This window comes from Delphinapterus leucas, chromosome 16, assembly GCF_059928025.1.
Source record: "Delphinapterus leucas isolate spDelLeu-1000000601 "Yukka" chromosome 16, BTC_Dleu_Yukka2, whole genome shotgun sequence".
NCBI classification, from domain to species: domain Eukaryota; kingdom Metazoa; phylum Chordata; class Mammalia; order Artiodactyla; family Monodontidae; genus Delphinapterus; species Delphinapterus leucas.
This window is the reverse complement of record NC_143144.1, coordinates 49,259,493-49,276,189: the sequence shown is the minus strand read 5'-3', so window position 1 is coordinate 49,276,189 and position 16,697 is coordinate 49,259,493. Positions and strand designations below refer to the sequence as shown.

General features: G+C 35.5%; 1 protein-coding gene across 1 annotated transcript in view; it reads left to right on the top strand.

Annotated features, from left to right (window-relative positions):
- The window catches only part of ATAD1 (ATPase family AAA domain containing 1), a 54,512-nt gene that overhangs the window by 34,466 nt on the left and 3,349 nt on the right, over positions 1 to 16,697 (top strand). Inside the window, exons 7-9 of the mRNA XM_022569422.3 lie at positions 5,350 to 5,439; positions 8,453 to 8,503; positions 16,416 to 16,549. Coding sequence (XP_022425130.2) covers positions 5,350 to 5,439; positions 8,453 to 8,503; positions 16,416 to 16,549 — 275 coding nt within the window. The remainder of the gene's footprint in view (positions 1 to 5,349; positions 5,440 to 8,452; positions 8,504 to 16,415; positions 16,550 to 16,697) is intronic.

Genomic DNA, 16,697 nt, shown 5'->3' with positions numbered 1-16,697 from the left:
AATTACTTTCTAGTTTGTGGGTCACCCACCCAGCAGGTATGGGATTTGATTATATATTATACGATTGCATCCCTCCTATGCTCTCTTTGTGACTTCTTCTTTGTCTTTGGATGTAGAATATCTTCTTTGGTTGGTTCAAGTCTTTTTTTGTTGATGGTTGTTCAGCAGTTAGTTGTGATTTTGGTGTTTTCATGAGAGAAGGCGAGTGCAAGTTCTTTTACTGTGACATCTTGTTTCCAACCCAGGTCCATCCTTTCTTAGTTAAAGTGGGGCTGCATGTTTTTCCTTGCAAGCTCTCAGATGTTCTAAACTGTAATTTCCTTTTCTGTAAGTTTCTAAGGAATGATTAAAAGAAGCTAGAAAAAGAATCAACTGTGTATTTTAGTTTTGTCAGTGCCACACAACTTGACAGTACATTGTCACACATCAGGGAAGTAAGGCAGTTAAATACATTTCCCTTGCTTGCTAATTTCTGACTAATGTAGCAAAAGGATGCTTCCAGTTGGTACAGGCCTCTCCGTACTTTGAGTAGTCAAACTTATTTACATATATATATTTTTTAAATTTAACTTAATTTTATACTTTCATTTTCATTAGTTGCTGATACTTAACTACTTCCTGTCACATGCACCTTTCCAATTTTATACATGACAGTCTTCTGTCCTAGGCTTTGTCTCTTCCCGCTGAAAGGCTATGAAAACCAAAATTAAGGTCCCTTGGTATTCCCCCAGAGAGAAAGCCAGCTATATTGTTCAATTTACATCTTTGAGTTCCCATTTTCACCTAGTTCTTCACCTCTGAATATTCCATACTTTCTTGCCAGATCAATAATGTATTTTAAAAGAAAATTTAAAAAAATTTTCTGGCATGTTTGGTTTTCTGCCATATTGCTGGAAATGGAACTTCTAGAGCCATTTTTCTGTTTGGGTTCCCCCCCCCTTCCATGAATCACCTATTTTATATCTCATGTATATAAAAACTTTTCTCATGGAAAAGTTTTGGGAAGGTTAATAATGTTCTTTCATTGTTTTAACTTCAGTAGGTATTTTCTATTTTGTAATCTGTTTTTGCCCCTTTTAAGAAAACATAGTTAGAGGGACTTCCCTGGTGACGCAGTGGTTAAGTATCTGCCTGCCAATGCAGGGTACACAGGTTTGAGCCCTGGTCCAGAAAGATCCCACATGTCACAGAGCAACTAGGTCCATGCGCCACAACTACTGAGCCTGCGCACCTAGAGTCCATGCTCTGCAACAAGAGAAGCCAACACAATGAGAAGCCTGCGCACCTCAATGAAGACCCAAGCGCAGCCAAAAAAAAAAAAAATTCAACCATTATTTCTTCAAATATTTTTTCTTTTCCATTTTCCTTGTGATTTTATCAAAAGCCATTTGGACATACCTTATTTATATTCCATGTTTTTTAACGTCTCTCATATTTTCTATCTCTTTGTGCTATATTCTGGGTAATTTCTTTACCTCTTCCAATTAGATAATTCTGGCTTCATTTGGATCCCTTCAGCTATGTAGCATTTTCATTGAGCTTATTAGTTCAGTTATTATATTCTTCAGCTCTAGAAATTCTTTTTCAGGTCTGCCAGATCAGTTTTGATGGTCTCTTGCCAGTTGGATTAGTAAAGCAGAGCCCTGGCATCAGTTAGCTTTGTAACTTTGGCAAAATTATATAATCACCCTGTGTCTGAATAGAGGGGGTAATATCTATAAAAAGGGAAGAATTGTATCCACCTCAGAATTGTTGTAGGATTTTAAGGATTTAATCTGAGTAAAGTGCCTGTAACAGTATATGGTATATATTTGCTACGTAAGTATTTGCTATGTGATTTTTTTTTTATTTCTTATTTATTCCTTTAAATGTATTAACACTAATTTTATAGTCCATCTTCAGTAATTCTAGCATATAAGTATTTGTACATCTTGTTCTATCATTTGAGTTTAAGATGGTTATTTCCTTGTGTGTTTTGTGATTTCATGGGAAAAATCGTATTTGGTAGAACTTTGTGTGTGAATTTTTGGAATCTACATTGACGGTTTGCTGTTCTAAGAGGATTTTGTACTTGTCTCTGCTGTGTTCTTTTCCAAAGACAGGTAAATTCACGTTCAAGATCCATGTTAGCTGGCCATGAACCATGAAATCTCAGAGATTTAGTGTGTGTGTTTATATATCTTTCCAAGAACCAAGGCTTGACTCTGCCAAATAGGTTTTCTAATATTTCACCACTTTTCTCAGGCCATAGTACTTCATGAGTCCCAACTTTATGTAGGTTGGTCTCTCATCACGCACGCCACTTTTTAAAATCTGTACGTGTCCATATGGTATGTGGTCAACTTCTACCCTTGCTTATCTCCATCATGTATAGGCTTTGTTTTTGGATTCAGCTTAATTCCTTTACTTTTTTGCGGATTTATTGATTAATTTGAGTTTTTAAAAATATTTTATTATTTTTACATGTTTTGTAGCCAGAGGGTTTAAGGATCTCCTTTGTCCGCCACATTACCATAAATCAAAAGTGCTGAGACACCTGATTCTCAAGAAGAAAATTAAGTCCGATGTCCTACATCACCGTTATGAAAGCATAATTTCATTTTGAGGGAAAATTGCCTTTAGTGTTTGTTCGATGATTAGAGAAGAAAGCACAACATAGATAAATTCTGGTGAATTACTAGAAACAATTTATATTAATCATTGGTTCTGAGAAATCTATTCAATGAGTTTAGTTTGCAGGTTTCCAAAAACTAATTACCCTCCTAAGCAATAGTATTTAAAGTATGCAGAGAATTGAATAGTTAGCCCATGTAAGAGAGAAATATTGATAGTTACTATTACATCTTATCAGAGCATTGTTTTAAAACCAAGGAAATAATGATAATAATATTATAAAATAATTTGGATGAAATATACTCCTGAGCCACTTCTTCCAGAGCCCCACAGTGTGGTTCTGATGCAGCAAATTAAAATTGAATTTTTAGAACCGTTATTCTTTATTATACTAATAGTATTTACTGTTCTATTATGACATACTTTTGAGGAAGAAAATAAAGATGTTGCTTTTAACTTTTTTGTGTGTTGAGGGGGTTAAAATGGCTGTTACTAATTTGAATAATAGTTTTAGACATCTTCTTTAATAGGAACAGGTTAGCTTTCCTCTAAAATTGTCTATTCTGTGACTATGGATGGAGCCCAGTACCCCAGCCTACTTTCTTTGTTTCCTTGCAACAGAGGAAACAAAAATAGTTGAATGGCCCAATTAAACCTGTCACTACTGCTGGAAATCCAAGTTAGTCGATGATATATTCTTCATCTTGAGAGACATGAGACATAAAAGCTAACATTATTTTTAGGGTATTCATTGACATAGTTCAGCTTTTGAGGCATATATTTAGATCTGATTGTTTTAAATGTGAAATGGTAAAACATTTATCTTAATATTTTGTTTTAAAGATTTTTAGAAGTCTTACCTAATACCTAAAAGGTACATTAATTTTGCTGCATAAATACTAAAAAATTACTGTTGCTTCCCATTTTTAATTTTAGCTTATTTGCACTAAATAGAGTTAATATATGTGTAAAGGTTATCTTTTTTGCCCCTTAAAATCACTCCTTAAAATTTACTTCTTTAAGTGATGTCAGTCACTCTTGCTTTGCTTTTTCATCGTGAATATCTGTTATCACCCCAAATAAATTCATTAGGCCATGTTGTGCTAGATTTATCTGGATCCCTTGATCCTAAGTTTTAGTGTTTCATGTTTCATAATGGGTTTTTGTTTTGTTTCAGGCTGTTTACCTAGAATGTTTCTCAAAGTACAGCCCCTTTTTCAGTTTTTTTCAGGTGCTGACTCAACCACAGTGCTTTTTGTGATTCTCTACAACATAATATGATCAGTCTTCAACAAGCCTCCATATCACTTTGAACTCTCTTTTAATATCTAATGAATACTCTATCTCAAAATATACTATATTCATCCTTTATCTTATACAATTCATTTGATCACTTTTAAAGACTTTGTCTTACATTAGGTAGAAATTTTCCTTATTAATTCTATAGAGTTGTAGAAAGTCAGTAAAGAAAAACAGGTAAGAGCATTAATATTTTGACTTCAGGATCACTTGACCCAAATACAAAATTGCATTATGTTATGGAACTATTTCTCAAATTTGTATGTATATTTTTTCCCTCTAGGTGGCAACCTCTCACAGTTAATTGAAAGTAATTTGGCAGTTGAGTAATGTTAAATGTAAAGAGTAGAAGTAGAATATAAGGAACTTCCCTGGCAGTCCAGTGGTTAAGATGCTGCACTCCCAATGCAGGGGGCACGGGTTCGATCCCTGGTCTGGGAACTAAGATCCCACATGCTGCACAGCATAGCCTAAAAAAAAAAAAAAAAGTAAAATATAAGAGTTAGTGTATTTTTCAACATGTTGTTCTGGAGTTAGATTTCAGATTATTTCAGAAATCTAAGACCTCTTAGGCTGAAATAAAAGTTTTCCTTAGAATACCAATAAATTTCATTTTGGATAACAGATGTGTGCTTATATATTATACAGAAATATCAACAATAATGGTAATATTGAAGCCATTCAGAAATTAAATAGTTTTGTATATCTTTGTCTTTATTCGTTTTGATTTTTCGTCTCTACGTTCTTTATAAATAAGTGGCATAGACCCAGAGGCTGGCAGGGCCGCCAGCAATTTTTTTTCTTTTTTTTTTTTTAATATTCTACTCAGCATTTTGATGTTTGCTTTTATTCTGTTGCCCTTGTTTAAAATTGGATTGCTTGAGGTTTTATTAGCACTGAAAAGATGTCACCTGCAGTGCTGATAGTGCCATGAAATGATGATGTGAAATCCAGAGGAAAAAATAGATGATCTCTATTACTATTACCAGAATCCTCAGATTCTGGTAGGGGAAATGATTCTCTCCTTAATATTATTAAAGGACTTGAAGTAGTCCCCTCATATATACTCCCAAGCTGTAACATAAATAGCTTTAAGTTATTCAACATGTAGCCACTGAGTAACCATATTTTGCAAAATACAATAGTTTTTAAAAAATTTTTATGATTCCTCAGTAACTGAATAATGTATTATTTTAGTTACTAGAAGTCTGGCGAAATGCATCAGGCTTACCAGCTTTGCTATCATTTGATGTATTTAGGATTAACTCTGATTTATATCTATAAATATTTGAGTAATACTGGATTACAATCAGATTTCCTATAGAAGATTTAGTTTAAACCCCACTTAATTTTCTATATCTTCTAAGCCCTAGTAATAACAACCTGAAAGGAGTATTACTGGTGTATTTAATACCTTTGTTTTCTTTATATATTTAGGTCATAGTGATGGGAGCTACTAATCGTCCTCAGGATCTTGACTCAGCTATAATGAGAAGAATGCCTACGAGATTTCATATCAACCAGCCTGTAGGTGGATTTGATTGATATTATGAACAGTTAAATATTTGCTTTTTTACATGTCTTTATCTGTGATTTCACAAAGGGAATGATTAAAAAATAAGACTTATTATTTATGACAGGCAGGGAAGGAATAGGGCAAGAATCCCCCTAATTACTTTTGTCCTTTCCACTCCTTTTCTTGCTTTTTAAATTTTTCTTTCCTAAGATCAATGTTATTTGCTTCTCTTCAAAGTATCTCATTACCTCAAGTTTGTCTAGACACTTCAGTGATTTTCTTTAGAATGCAGCAAAGTTATCTATGGAAGATACATAAGAAAATGTAAATTATAGTTTTGGTTTAGGATATGATGAAATTAGGGTTTTAGGGTTAAAGAACCATTCTGAAGGCCTGACAGGAAGAACACCTGGTATTTATTTGATTAATTATTGGCAGTGCTTTCCTGTGGCAGGATTAATGAATAACTAGTAGCTATGATATTACACTTTAACATAAGAATGCAAATGTGAGGGTGGTGTTGAACTGGTAGTAAGTATCTTCTTCTAGCATTCTTTTTTGCTAGTTAAAAGTACCCTCAAGTAGAGGATTAAAACTTGATACTTTTTTGCACAAAATCCCTAAATCCTGAATTTTGTCTGCTTTTAGATTAAAGGAGGAAAAAACAAACAGGGTTAGTAATAGACTATATGCACCATACAATCAGCATGTCACATATATTGCTATGTAGAAGAACTTACACTGTCACTTCTTTCAGAATTAAAATCTCTGGCCTAAAAATATTTGCCCCATTTTATATTCTTCAGCTTAACAGTTTGTAGCAGTAAACATGGTTTCCTGAAATTGGTGGCTATGGCCTCTGCACAGTTACTCTGGCTGGCTCTTTGCTGCAGCTGCAGCCTCTGATTCCCCTGAGGGTATACATTTACTTAGGCAGTCTGTTAGAAAATCTACCTGATGGTTCGGTGCAGAGATTTTTTAATGTGATATAGGAGACTAGAAAATGTACTTAGTATGACTAATATTTATGGAGCATTAATATGTGTCAGACACCTGCCAGGCTCTGGTGAATAGAACGTGGCCCCGTCCTAAAAGAACTCTGTATTGCAGGGGAGCCGGACACAAAAATAAATAATGTAAAATGGGGACTTCCCTGGCGGTCCAGTGGTTAAGACTCCATGCTTCCATTGCAGGGGGCGTGGGTTCGATCCCTGGTTGGGGAACTAAGATATCCTGCGTGGCACGTGGCCAAAAAAAAGTGTACTTTACAAAAGTATGCTTAAAGAACTGTGAGGACCTGAGATGATGATGAAAACATAATTCTGTCTGAGGAGTTAGTGAAACCTACAGAATCGAGCTGGACCTTGAAGGATGAAAGATGGTAGCAATTTGACAGTCAAGTGAAGCAGAGAAATGCTTTTCTACCAGAATAAAGAAAGGCAAGGAGGTGTGGAAGCACATATTTAATGGTGACTTCTGGGGATAGTTCACTTAGGGGGCATCAAGGAAAGTAGGTGGGGATGAGGCTGGAAAGGCTGACTGCTGAAGGATTAGATCAACTTTGTATGCTTCACACAAGATATTTGATCTTATTTTGTTACCAAGACATCAGAATATTTTTAGAGATAATCAGTTCACCTCAGTGGTTCTGAAGGTAAAGATTATATTGATAGAATCTCTGCTTATAGTCTAAGAGCAAACAAAGGGTTTTGATGTACAGTAGAATAGAACATAGGGTACAACAGCATGGAAAGTAGCCTTTACTAAAGTTGCAAGTTTAATATATTTTTGTATGAGTTCAAAATAGGTTGTAAAAGATTTTTTCAAATTTGTCATAAATTTGCGTACCTGTAATGTAGAAACTGGGATTTTTATAATCCCCCTCTTCATTCTGTTTTTAGTGAACACACAGACGCAGTTTATAGCATAATTTTTTTTCTTACTGTTTAACTATGATAACAAAGTGTATGGGGCTTCCCTGGTGGCGCAGTGGTTGAGAGTCCGCCTGCCGATGCAGGGGATATGGGTTCATGCCCCGGTCCGGGAAGATCCCACATGCTGCAGAGTGGCTGGGCCCGTGAGCCATGGCCGCTGAGCCTGCGCGTCCGGAGTCTGTGCTCTGCAGCGGGAGAGGCCACAACGGTGAGAGGCCCGCATACCGGAAAAAAAACAAAAAAAAAAACCAAAGTGTATGATTAACCTTACCTTAAAACTCCTTTCCAAGTTAAATGCTTGTTAACAAAAAGTACCTGCTGGTGATTGCCTATCATACCAAATTAACCTTCATACTTAACACATTTGAATTACAGAAACAGCAGTTTGGTTTTGTTTTTCAGGTTATTTAATTTGGTACTCATTGTAACCGGCTCTGTTTTTTTCAGTGGTTGTGGGAATAGGGATGAATTCAGCCATAATAATCTTTAAAAGCATTCATATTTACTGTATATGTAAGGTATTCTATAAAAGCTTCTATTCTGTAGTAATACGAAGCATTGCTGCAGGGGCAGTATATAAGCATATAAACTAATATGCTATTAACACTAAATAAAATTCACTAATATAAATTAGTTGACATGGAAGTTACATGCTAAATGGAAGAACCAAGCAGTTATGATTGCCGTCTCTTCCAGTTACTGATAAAAAATTTTATGGCAGCAGTGAGTTTTCAGAAGCTTCCTAAATTACGAAAAGGAGATTTGCAGAGCTGTAGAGGAAAGACATTGGTAGTCATAGGAATTCATTTACTCACTCAAGAAACATTTAAGGGCATGTTATTTTCCAGATATGGTACTAGGCACTGGGGATTCAGAATAAGAAGATACAGTTCAGTAAGACAACTACAAATGATTAATCTAGAGTCTAGAATCTAGACCTTGCTTTAGTCAAAAGTTTCCATGACCTGTCAGAGTTTCTGTCATTTCTTATAGGTATTGTCAGGTAGTTTACAAGGAAAGGAAGAAATATTAGGAAAATTAGTTGATCCTTTTTTTAAAAAATGCTAACTGGAAATTATCCTGCTTTTAGGCTCTAAAACAAAGAGAAGCAATCCTGAAACTCATCTTGAAAAATGAAAATGTAAGTAGAAAATTACATTTTTTCCCCATCCTATAAATATAAAAATATTTATGTTCATAAAATCATTTTAGACAGAAATGAAAAAGGAACCTGGGAATAATGTAGCTTTCAACTTGTAAATTACTGTAACTCTTGGCTGCTCATACAACTCAATTATTACGGCATATTTGAACTAATTAAAGGTAATTTGCTTTTTAAAAAGCCATGTGTTTTCATATCTACAGATTAAAATCCTCTTTGATATTTTTCAGACTGGTTTCCTGTTATATAAGATACATTTGTTTTTGCAGAGAAGTATGGGGAGGTTTTGGGTTTTATTTAATTGCAATATTTTTTGAAGTTGGAATTTAGAATTAAGAAGGTACGATAATCAAAATCTTCAATCGTTTGTATTTTAAAAATAGGTGGTATAGTCACGCTTTAGAAATTAAAATACATATATTAAATGGTATACAGGGAAAAGTCTCATATCTCCCTTATATTTCTTCTGTATCTTTTCAGGTGGTGTTATTCCTATACAAGCAAATTAGAATGTAATGTTACTCCTCTCCCCTTTTCTACATAAGCCATATTAATAAGCCATATCCAGTGTTCTCTGTTGCTCTTTTCTCTTATTTTTGAGATTCCTTATTAGCATATGGTTTCCTCGTTCTGTTCTCTCTCTCTCTTTTTTCTTTCCTTTTGCACTGCATAGGATTCCATTATATGGATATATCATAATTTATTTAATCAGTGCCACATTGAAGGACATTTGGGTTGATTCCAGTCTTTCACTACTATAAAAATGCTGCATTGAATAACCTTGTACATACGTCATTTCACACTTGTGCCAGGAATATTAGTAGGGTGAATTTTCCAGAAGAAAAATTGCCAGATCAAAGGGTATGATATTTATAATTTTGGTAGTAGTTGCCAAATTCTTCATGCCAATTTACTCTTTTTTGAAAAAAATTTATTTTATTTTTATTTTTGGCTGCGTGAGTCTTCGTTGCTGCGCACAGGCTTTCTCTAGTTGCGGCAAGTGGGGGCTACTCTTCGTTGCGGTGCATGGGTTTCTCTTTGCAGTGGCTTCTCTTGTTGCAGAGCACGGGCTCTAGGTGCGTGGGCTTCAGTAGTTGTGGCACGCAGGCTCAGTAGTGGCTCGCAGGCTCTAGAGCGCAGGGTCAACAGTTGAGCCGCACAGGCATGTGGGATCTTCCTGGACCAGGGATTGAACCCTACATTGGCAGGTGGATTCTTAACCACTGCACCACCAGGGAAGTCCCCCAGTTTACTCTTATATCAGCAGTGTTAGAGTGCCTCTTGCCCTATAGCCTTGCCAACAGAATGTTATGAAACTTTGTGCCAACATGATAGGTAGAAAATGGTATCTCATTATAGTTTTAATTTACATTGAGGGATGAAATGAGCAGTATATGTTTAAGAGCCTCTAGAATTTGTGTGTGTGTGTGTGTGTGAAATACCTGTTCATATTCTCTGCCTATTTTTCTATTAGAATGTTTTTTTTTTCTTGTAGATTTGTAGGAACTCTAATGTATTAGGGAGATTTGCCCTTTGTTTATATGATTTGAAAATATTTTTTCCTAGTTTGTCTTGATTTTACTGGATTTTCCCCCCCTTTATGGCTTCTAAGTTTTGATCTAAATTAAAAGTCCTTTTCCACTACCATGTTTGTAAAGGAAGTTTCCATATTCTCCAGCTCTTGCTACTTGTTTTTCCAAAACTCTGTAACCAAGTATATTTTAATAACATGGTATTCCTCACTATCATAAATTTCATATGTAAACTCACTATTTGAACTTGCTATCTAAATTAAGAAACCAGATAGCTTCCTGTAGTGAGGCATATTTATATTTCAGTGGTTTTCATGCTTCCTTGAATCACCATCATCCCATGGCTAATTCTGCTTCATCCATACCCTGTCTACTTCCTTACCTCCCATGTTTTCCCATCATTTCCCATCTGTAAATATTTTAGTTATAGCTCTAAAAGAAAGGATTCTTTTCTTTATTTAACCTAACCTCATTACCATTGTTATACTTAAGCAAAAAATGACATAAATTTGTTACTATCATTGAATTTCTAGTCTCTTCAAATTTCTAGTTGTCTCCTAAATGTCTTTTTTTTAAAACCATGTTTTTATTTGACTCAGGATCCATATAAAGTGTGTAATTTTCAATTATTTCAGATTTTAAATCTCTTTTAATCTATAGACGATAGATTCTCCCTTCATGTCTCTCGTCCTTTCCCTCTTCCCCTTTCAGTTTATTTGTTGAAAAAACCACGTTAGGTTTGTCCAAATTTTTCCATAGTCTGAATTTTGCTGATTATACAAGGAGCAGTAATTCCTCTAAAATTGGTAGTTGGATCAAGAGACTGGATGAGATTAGGTTCAGTTGGAGAGAGGACTACTTCTTGGGTAGAATTATATTCTTTCATTAGGAGATACATAATATCTGGATGTCCATTATGGTTTTATGGTTTACGTTTAAATCTTTGCTATAATTGGTATTTATCCAGATGTATGATGTGTGCTATGAATTGAATTTTGCTTTTGTTTTTCCAAATGGATACCCAGTTGTCCAACACCATTTTTTGGAATAGTCCATCCTTTCCTCATTAGAGAAGCCACCTTTATCATATACTAAATTCTCGTGTGTATTGGCTATGTTTCTGGACTTTGAATTCAGGTCATTGGTCTTTTCTGTGTTTATTCACCAGCACCACACTTTTTTTTTTTTTCTTTTTTTGGCTGCGTTGGGTCTTCGTTGCGGCGAGCGGGGGCTACTCTTCATTGTGGTGTGCAGGCTTCTCTTTGCAGTGGCTTCTCTTGTTGTGGAGCGCGGGCTGTAGGTGCTCAGGCTTCAGTAGTTGTGGCACGTGGACTCAGTAGTCATGCTTCGTGGGCTCTAGAGCGCAGGCTCAGTAGTTGTGGCTCACGGGCTTAGTTGCTCCGCGGCATGTGGGATCTTCCTGGACCAGGGCACAAACCCGTGTCCCCTGCATTGGCAGGTGGATTCTTAACCACTGCGCCACCAAGGAAGTCCCCACCACACTCTTAATTATTAAGGTCTTGTAAGTTTTAATATCAGGTAGGGCTAGACACCTCTTGGTGTCCCCCAGCCCACAGTTTCTTGGTATGCTATTTTTTCTGTATGAACTTTAAATTAATTTGTCTTATTCAAGAAAAAAAACAAACACTCGTGTTTTTGGTGGATCATAATTTAAGAGAATTAAGGTATGTTTGATGTTGACTCTTTCTCCAGAAGCATTTATGTCTTTCTGGTTGTTCAAGTCTTGTATCTTTCAGTGGTGTTCTGTTCATTTATTTCTTTACAATATATCAAAGTAACATATATGCTATTTGCTAACGTTTAAAGTGTCTAACAAATTACAGAGATTAGATCATTGGTTACTAACCATTTTGGGGATCATAGAGCCCTTTAATAAAGAGATAAAGCTATGTCATCTTTCCTTTAAAAACTGCGTATATACTTGAAATGTTTTGTATAGTTTCAGGGAAATTCCTAAAACCTTTCATATATTCTGGGTAAGGAACTCCTGTCCTCCATGAATGAGAAATCAACAAATTACATTTTGCCTTTTAACTGAATATTTGTTTACTGCTTTCAAGAAGACATTGTGTAGTTGTAGTACTGTTTAGATAAAACAGGCTCCATTGGTCAACCTTTGATAAGGATAGGCATTGATGAACAGAGAAGAAAACAAAGGGGATTAAATGAGTTCACAAGATCTTCTGAATTAGAATGGCTATGATGTGGCTAGAAGTTTAACAGGCATTACAAGGTAGTTGTGAACAATTTTGTGGCGACTTCAGGTTAACTAATACAATTATTTAAAAAAATTTTTAATGAAGTGTGGCTGGAAGTTAACATTTTTGAACCCCATGTATGTGGTCCAGTGTAAATATACGTGATATAGGTCATTGATATATAGATGATGAATGTAAATTATGAGATGTAAGCTCTTTGTCTCGTATGATAGCCATACTTTACACAGGCCATTAAACTTTAGCATTTAAATTTAAGACACTACTCATTATGCCTAATTTAAACTTTGATTTTAGTGTTCTGCTTTTTTTAAACAGTAGTATCTTTGGAAATTCTTTTAGAATTACATTTGTCATTAGTACAATTTTTAGCATTCTGTTATTTATGAAAGTACAAAGAATTAGTGTCTAATCAGTTTTATGATGCAGAATATGAGTGCTCTCTGGATAATTGCTGACATGGGAATGTCTCATTTTCTACTAGCTGGTATTTATATGCTGGAGGCATATTGTTACTTCAATGGAATACGAAAGAAATTAATGTAATTTTGTTAAAAGATGCCTCAAATCAGTAGCACACATTTATTTAATAAGATGAGCATTATCATGCGTATACATTCCTGAGCAGAATTAGAGTTTTTGATGCAAACAGATGGCTAGACTTTTATATTTTGAGTTTTTCCTTCTCTGAAGAAAAGAATGAAACTTTTGAAATGATACTGTTTTTCAGTCTTTCACAATTCTTTATTGATAGATCCTTAACAAAAGCCACTCATTTAAAAAAGATAGTATACTGGTTTGGGCTTAACGTTTTAAGTATGAAAGAATTAGAACTAATAACATTTATATCTAAACAAGTATCATGTCTGACACTGCAGTAAGGATAGTTTTTGTTCCCTATACAGACTAACCTGAATTTATATATTTTCTGGAACAGCGGGAATAGTTAACAAGCATGGGTTTAGGAGACAGACCTGAGGATCCCATTCTGGCTTGACCATTTCCTACTGTGTAACCTTGAGCAAATATTGTTAGCATCTCTGTGCCTCATTTTCTCACTTGGAAATCGGAGATAATGCCAACAATCTCATAGAGTCAGTTTGAGAATTTAAATTAAATAATATATGTAAAATGCTTTGATTATCATGCAGTGTACAGTCAATGGCAGATATAGTGAATAACCGCACACAAATAAGTGCTGTTCTTTCAAGCTATTTTGGACGTTCATTAATTTATTCCTATTTTGCTCCCAGTACTCAAAACCTTTTTTTAACTTGGGAATTGCCTTCATACTTGCCTAATAAAAATAATTCTCATTACTTCACAGTTTATCTAGAGCCATTATCTTAAAATAAAAAGGGCTGCTTTTAGAGTGCTTGCTGTATGCCAAGCATTGTGGTCAGATACACATCGTTTTATTTAATCCTCAATTCATCTAGGCAGTACATATTAGTACTCTTTTACACGTCTCTGGATACTGAAATCCAGAGAAGTTATATAATGAGTTACCCAGGTTTACATAGCAAAGTAGTGATGGAGCCTTTCTCTTAACCATTATGGAATGCTATCTCTGTTTACTAATCTTTCTCCCCCAATGACTGGAATTTTCTGTTTATTCTTTTCTTATACTTGCTTTGTTCATCTTTGTGACTTTATCACCCTGTCATGCACAAGATTTGTGAGTAATTAGAACATAGTGTGGCCCAACAAAGGAGAAGGCAAAGGATAGGGTGGAGGCGTTGATTTTTTGAGGGAGGAGGACTAATTTTTAACATCTCGGAGAATAATTTGGAAGGTCTTTTATTTTAGACATACACGCAAATAACTTTAAATCTAGCACCTGGATTTAAAAGGTGATCTTAATATATATTTTATTTTTGCGGTACGTGGGCCTGTCACTGTTGTGGCCTCTCCTGTTGTGGAGCACAGGCTCCGGACACGCAGGCTTAGCGGCCATGGCTCACGGGCCTAGCCGCTCTGCGGCATGTGGGATCTTCCCGGACCGGGGCACGAACCCGTGTCCCCTGCATCGGCAGGCGGACTCTCAACCACTGCACCACCAGGGAAGCCCGATCTTAATATATTTTGCTTCATGTCGGCCCCTCCCCCGCTCCCTCACCCCACACCATCATTGGTATCCTGCTGTGGAGAACTCTCAGCACTATCCTGAAGTTCGTTGTGTGTATCAGTTCCATAAATGTTTGTGGATAGATACATAATACAGGTACAGGTGTAGGTTATTTTTTCTCTTTCACTGTTACAAACTATAGAGAAAGTGAGTTTCTGAGGCACACAAAAAAGTTTAAACTACAAAGAGAATAGAAAAGTCTGACTGTAATCAGACTTAAGGCTTCTTGAAGTAAGACAAGATACCGTGAACAAAGTCCAAGAACACGTCACAGGGAAAACATTTGCAACCCTATAACCAACAAAGGACTAATATCCAGATTATACAGAATGCCTGTAATCAGTTGGTCAGCTTTTATGTTTGTACATTAGATCACAGATTCTAACTATAACTAGCCCTAGGAACTTATCGTCTTATATCCCCAGTATTGTTGTTACAAATCTCCCAGTATTGTTGCAGGTTTGTCCATTTGTTATATTTTTCTGGTGAATTATTTTTTATCATTATGTAATGATTTCTGTTTGTGTTTGTGGTGATTACTGATAAATTTGCATTTGTTCTTTTTTATTTTAGTGCTTTCCATGTATTATGCTTTTTTTTTCCTCCCTGGACTCCCCCCACCCACCCCCTGCCCACACCTTCCCCTTTCCCCCTCCAGTTCCCCTACCTCCCCACCCGTCCTTCGTTCTTTAGTGTTGCTCTTGTGTTCTTCATTCCTTTTTCCCTCTTCCTCTAGTCATTTGGAAGGTACACATTCTCTTTTAGTGCTACTTAGTTCTTTACCCCAAATTAAATGATTATTATTACTGTTTTTATATATTAAAGCTTAGATTTATCTATATGTAGTCTACCATTTTCCTTGCCTGTTCCACACCTACCTTCTGGGTGCAGTTTTCTTTTTATCAAAGAATATGTGATTTCTCTTTATTTAATCTCCACATTTAGGACTGAGAACACTGTCATGTGAGGTCACAGTTGCAGAGTTAACAGTAGATCCCATGTTGTCTTACCTCCAAGTCTCTTGTCCTTGTGTAGAGTTACACCGGGGTCTTCCATAAAGACAAATGGGAATTTAGTAACAAATGAAGATGGCATTTCCAGTCAACTTGGGGAAAATAAATGTTAAGACAAACGGTTATCTATTTGGGGGAAAAAATACAGCTGGATCTTTACTGCATTGTGTTCAAACCCTGGCTCTGGCAATGGTGTGACCTTGGGCAATTTATTTAACCTCTGCAGGTTTTACTATGTTCTGTAAACGAAAATGAGAATACTTCCCTGTCAGGATTAAATGAGAATACTCCATGAAAAGTACTTAATACAGCAAATGATATATAGGAATCATTTAATACATGGTAGTTACTATAATTAATTTTTTTCTTTCTCATTTTCTCTTCTTAAGCTACATATCAGCTTTTAACTATCCCAAGTCTGTTATGTGCCCAGGAGGATCACTTAATTGGCTTGACTGTATAAGCTTAGGTTGGGGAGCAAAACCATAGGTGCTGAATTAGTGTTGAGGTAGTAGAATATCAAAGCAGTACAGTTAAAATGAGGGTTAGAATATTTTAGTAGAATATGATTTTTGTAATATCATAATATTACAAAAATCAGGTCTCAGGACTTAATGATCCAGGCTATTTGCCAAGTATGTTGACTATATTATAAAGAAGTGTCAAAGTGGGACCTTCCTAAGAGGCACCAAAGTCAATCCAGCAATGTTCAAATGCCTATTCTTCCCCATCACTCTGTGATATATCTAGTAAGACTTATTTATGTTTTGGTCATAATGACAATTACTGAAAATTGGATGTCAAATTTTAAGCTTTTATGGTTAAAAAAAGAAAACTTCTAGAGACTGAAAATACTATCTATTGATTCTCCTCCCATGCTGTTCCAATATGCTTAACTTTCTTTAATTCTGAGAATGTTTGGATATATCTTTTGCAGTATATTTTACATTTTTTTTAAAGCATGTTTTATATTTATTTAAGGTGGATAGGCATGTGGACCTGCTGGAAGTTGCCCAGGAAACTGATGGGTTTTCAGGAAGTGACCTAAAGGAGATGTGTCGAGATGCTGCCCTCCTCTGTGTCAGGGAATATGTTAATTCTACATCAGAAGAAAGGTATGTGTATTTAGAGTTGATCTCTTAATATTTGTCAAACCCTTTTAGAGCTTTTGGGATAGTTCCTTTTATTTTGCTTTATAATACCAACTCTGCTTATGGAATAAAAAGGTAAATTGGAATTTAAAATTCCCCTAACGTTATTTAC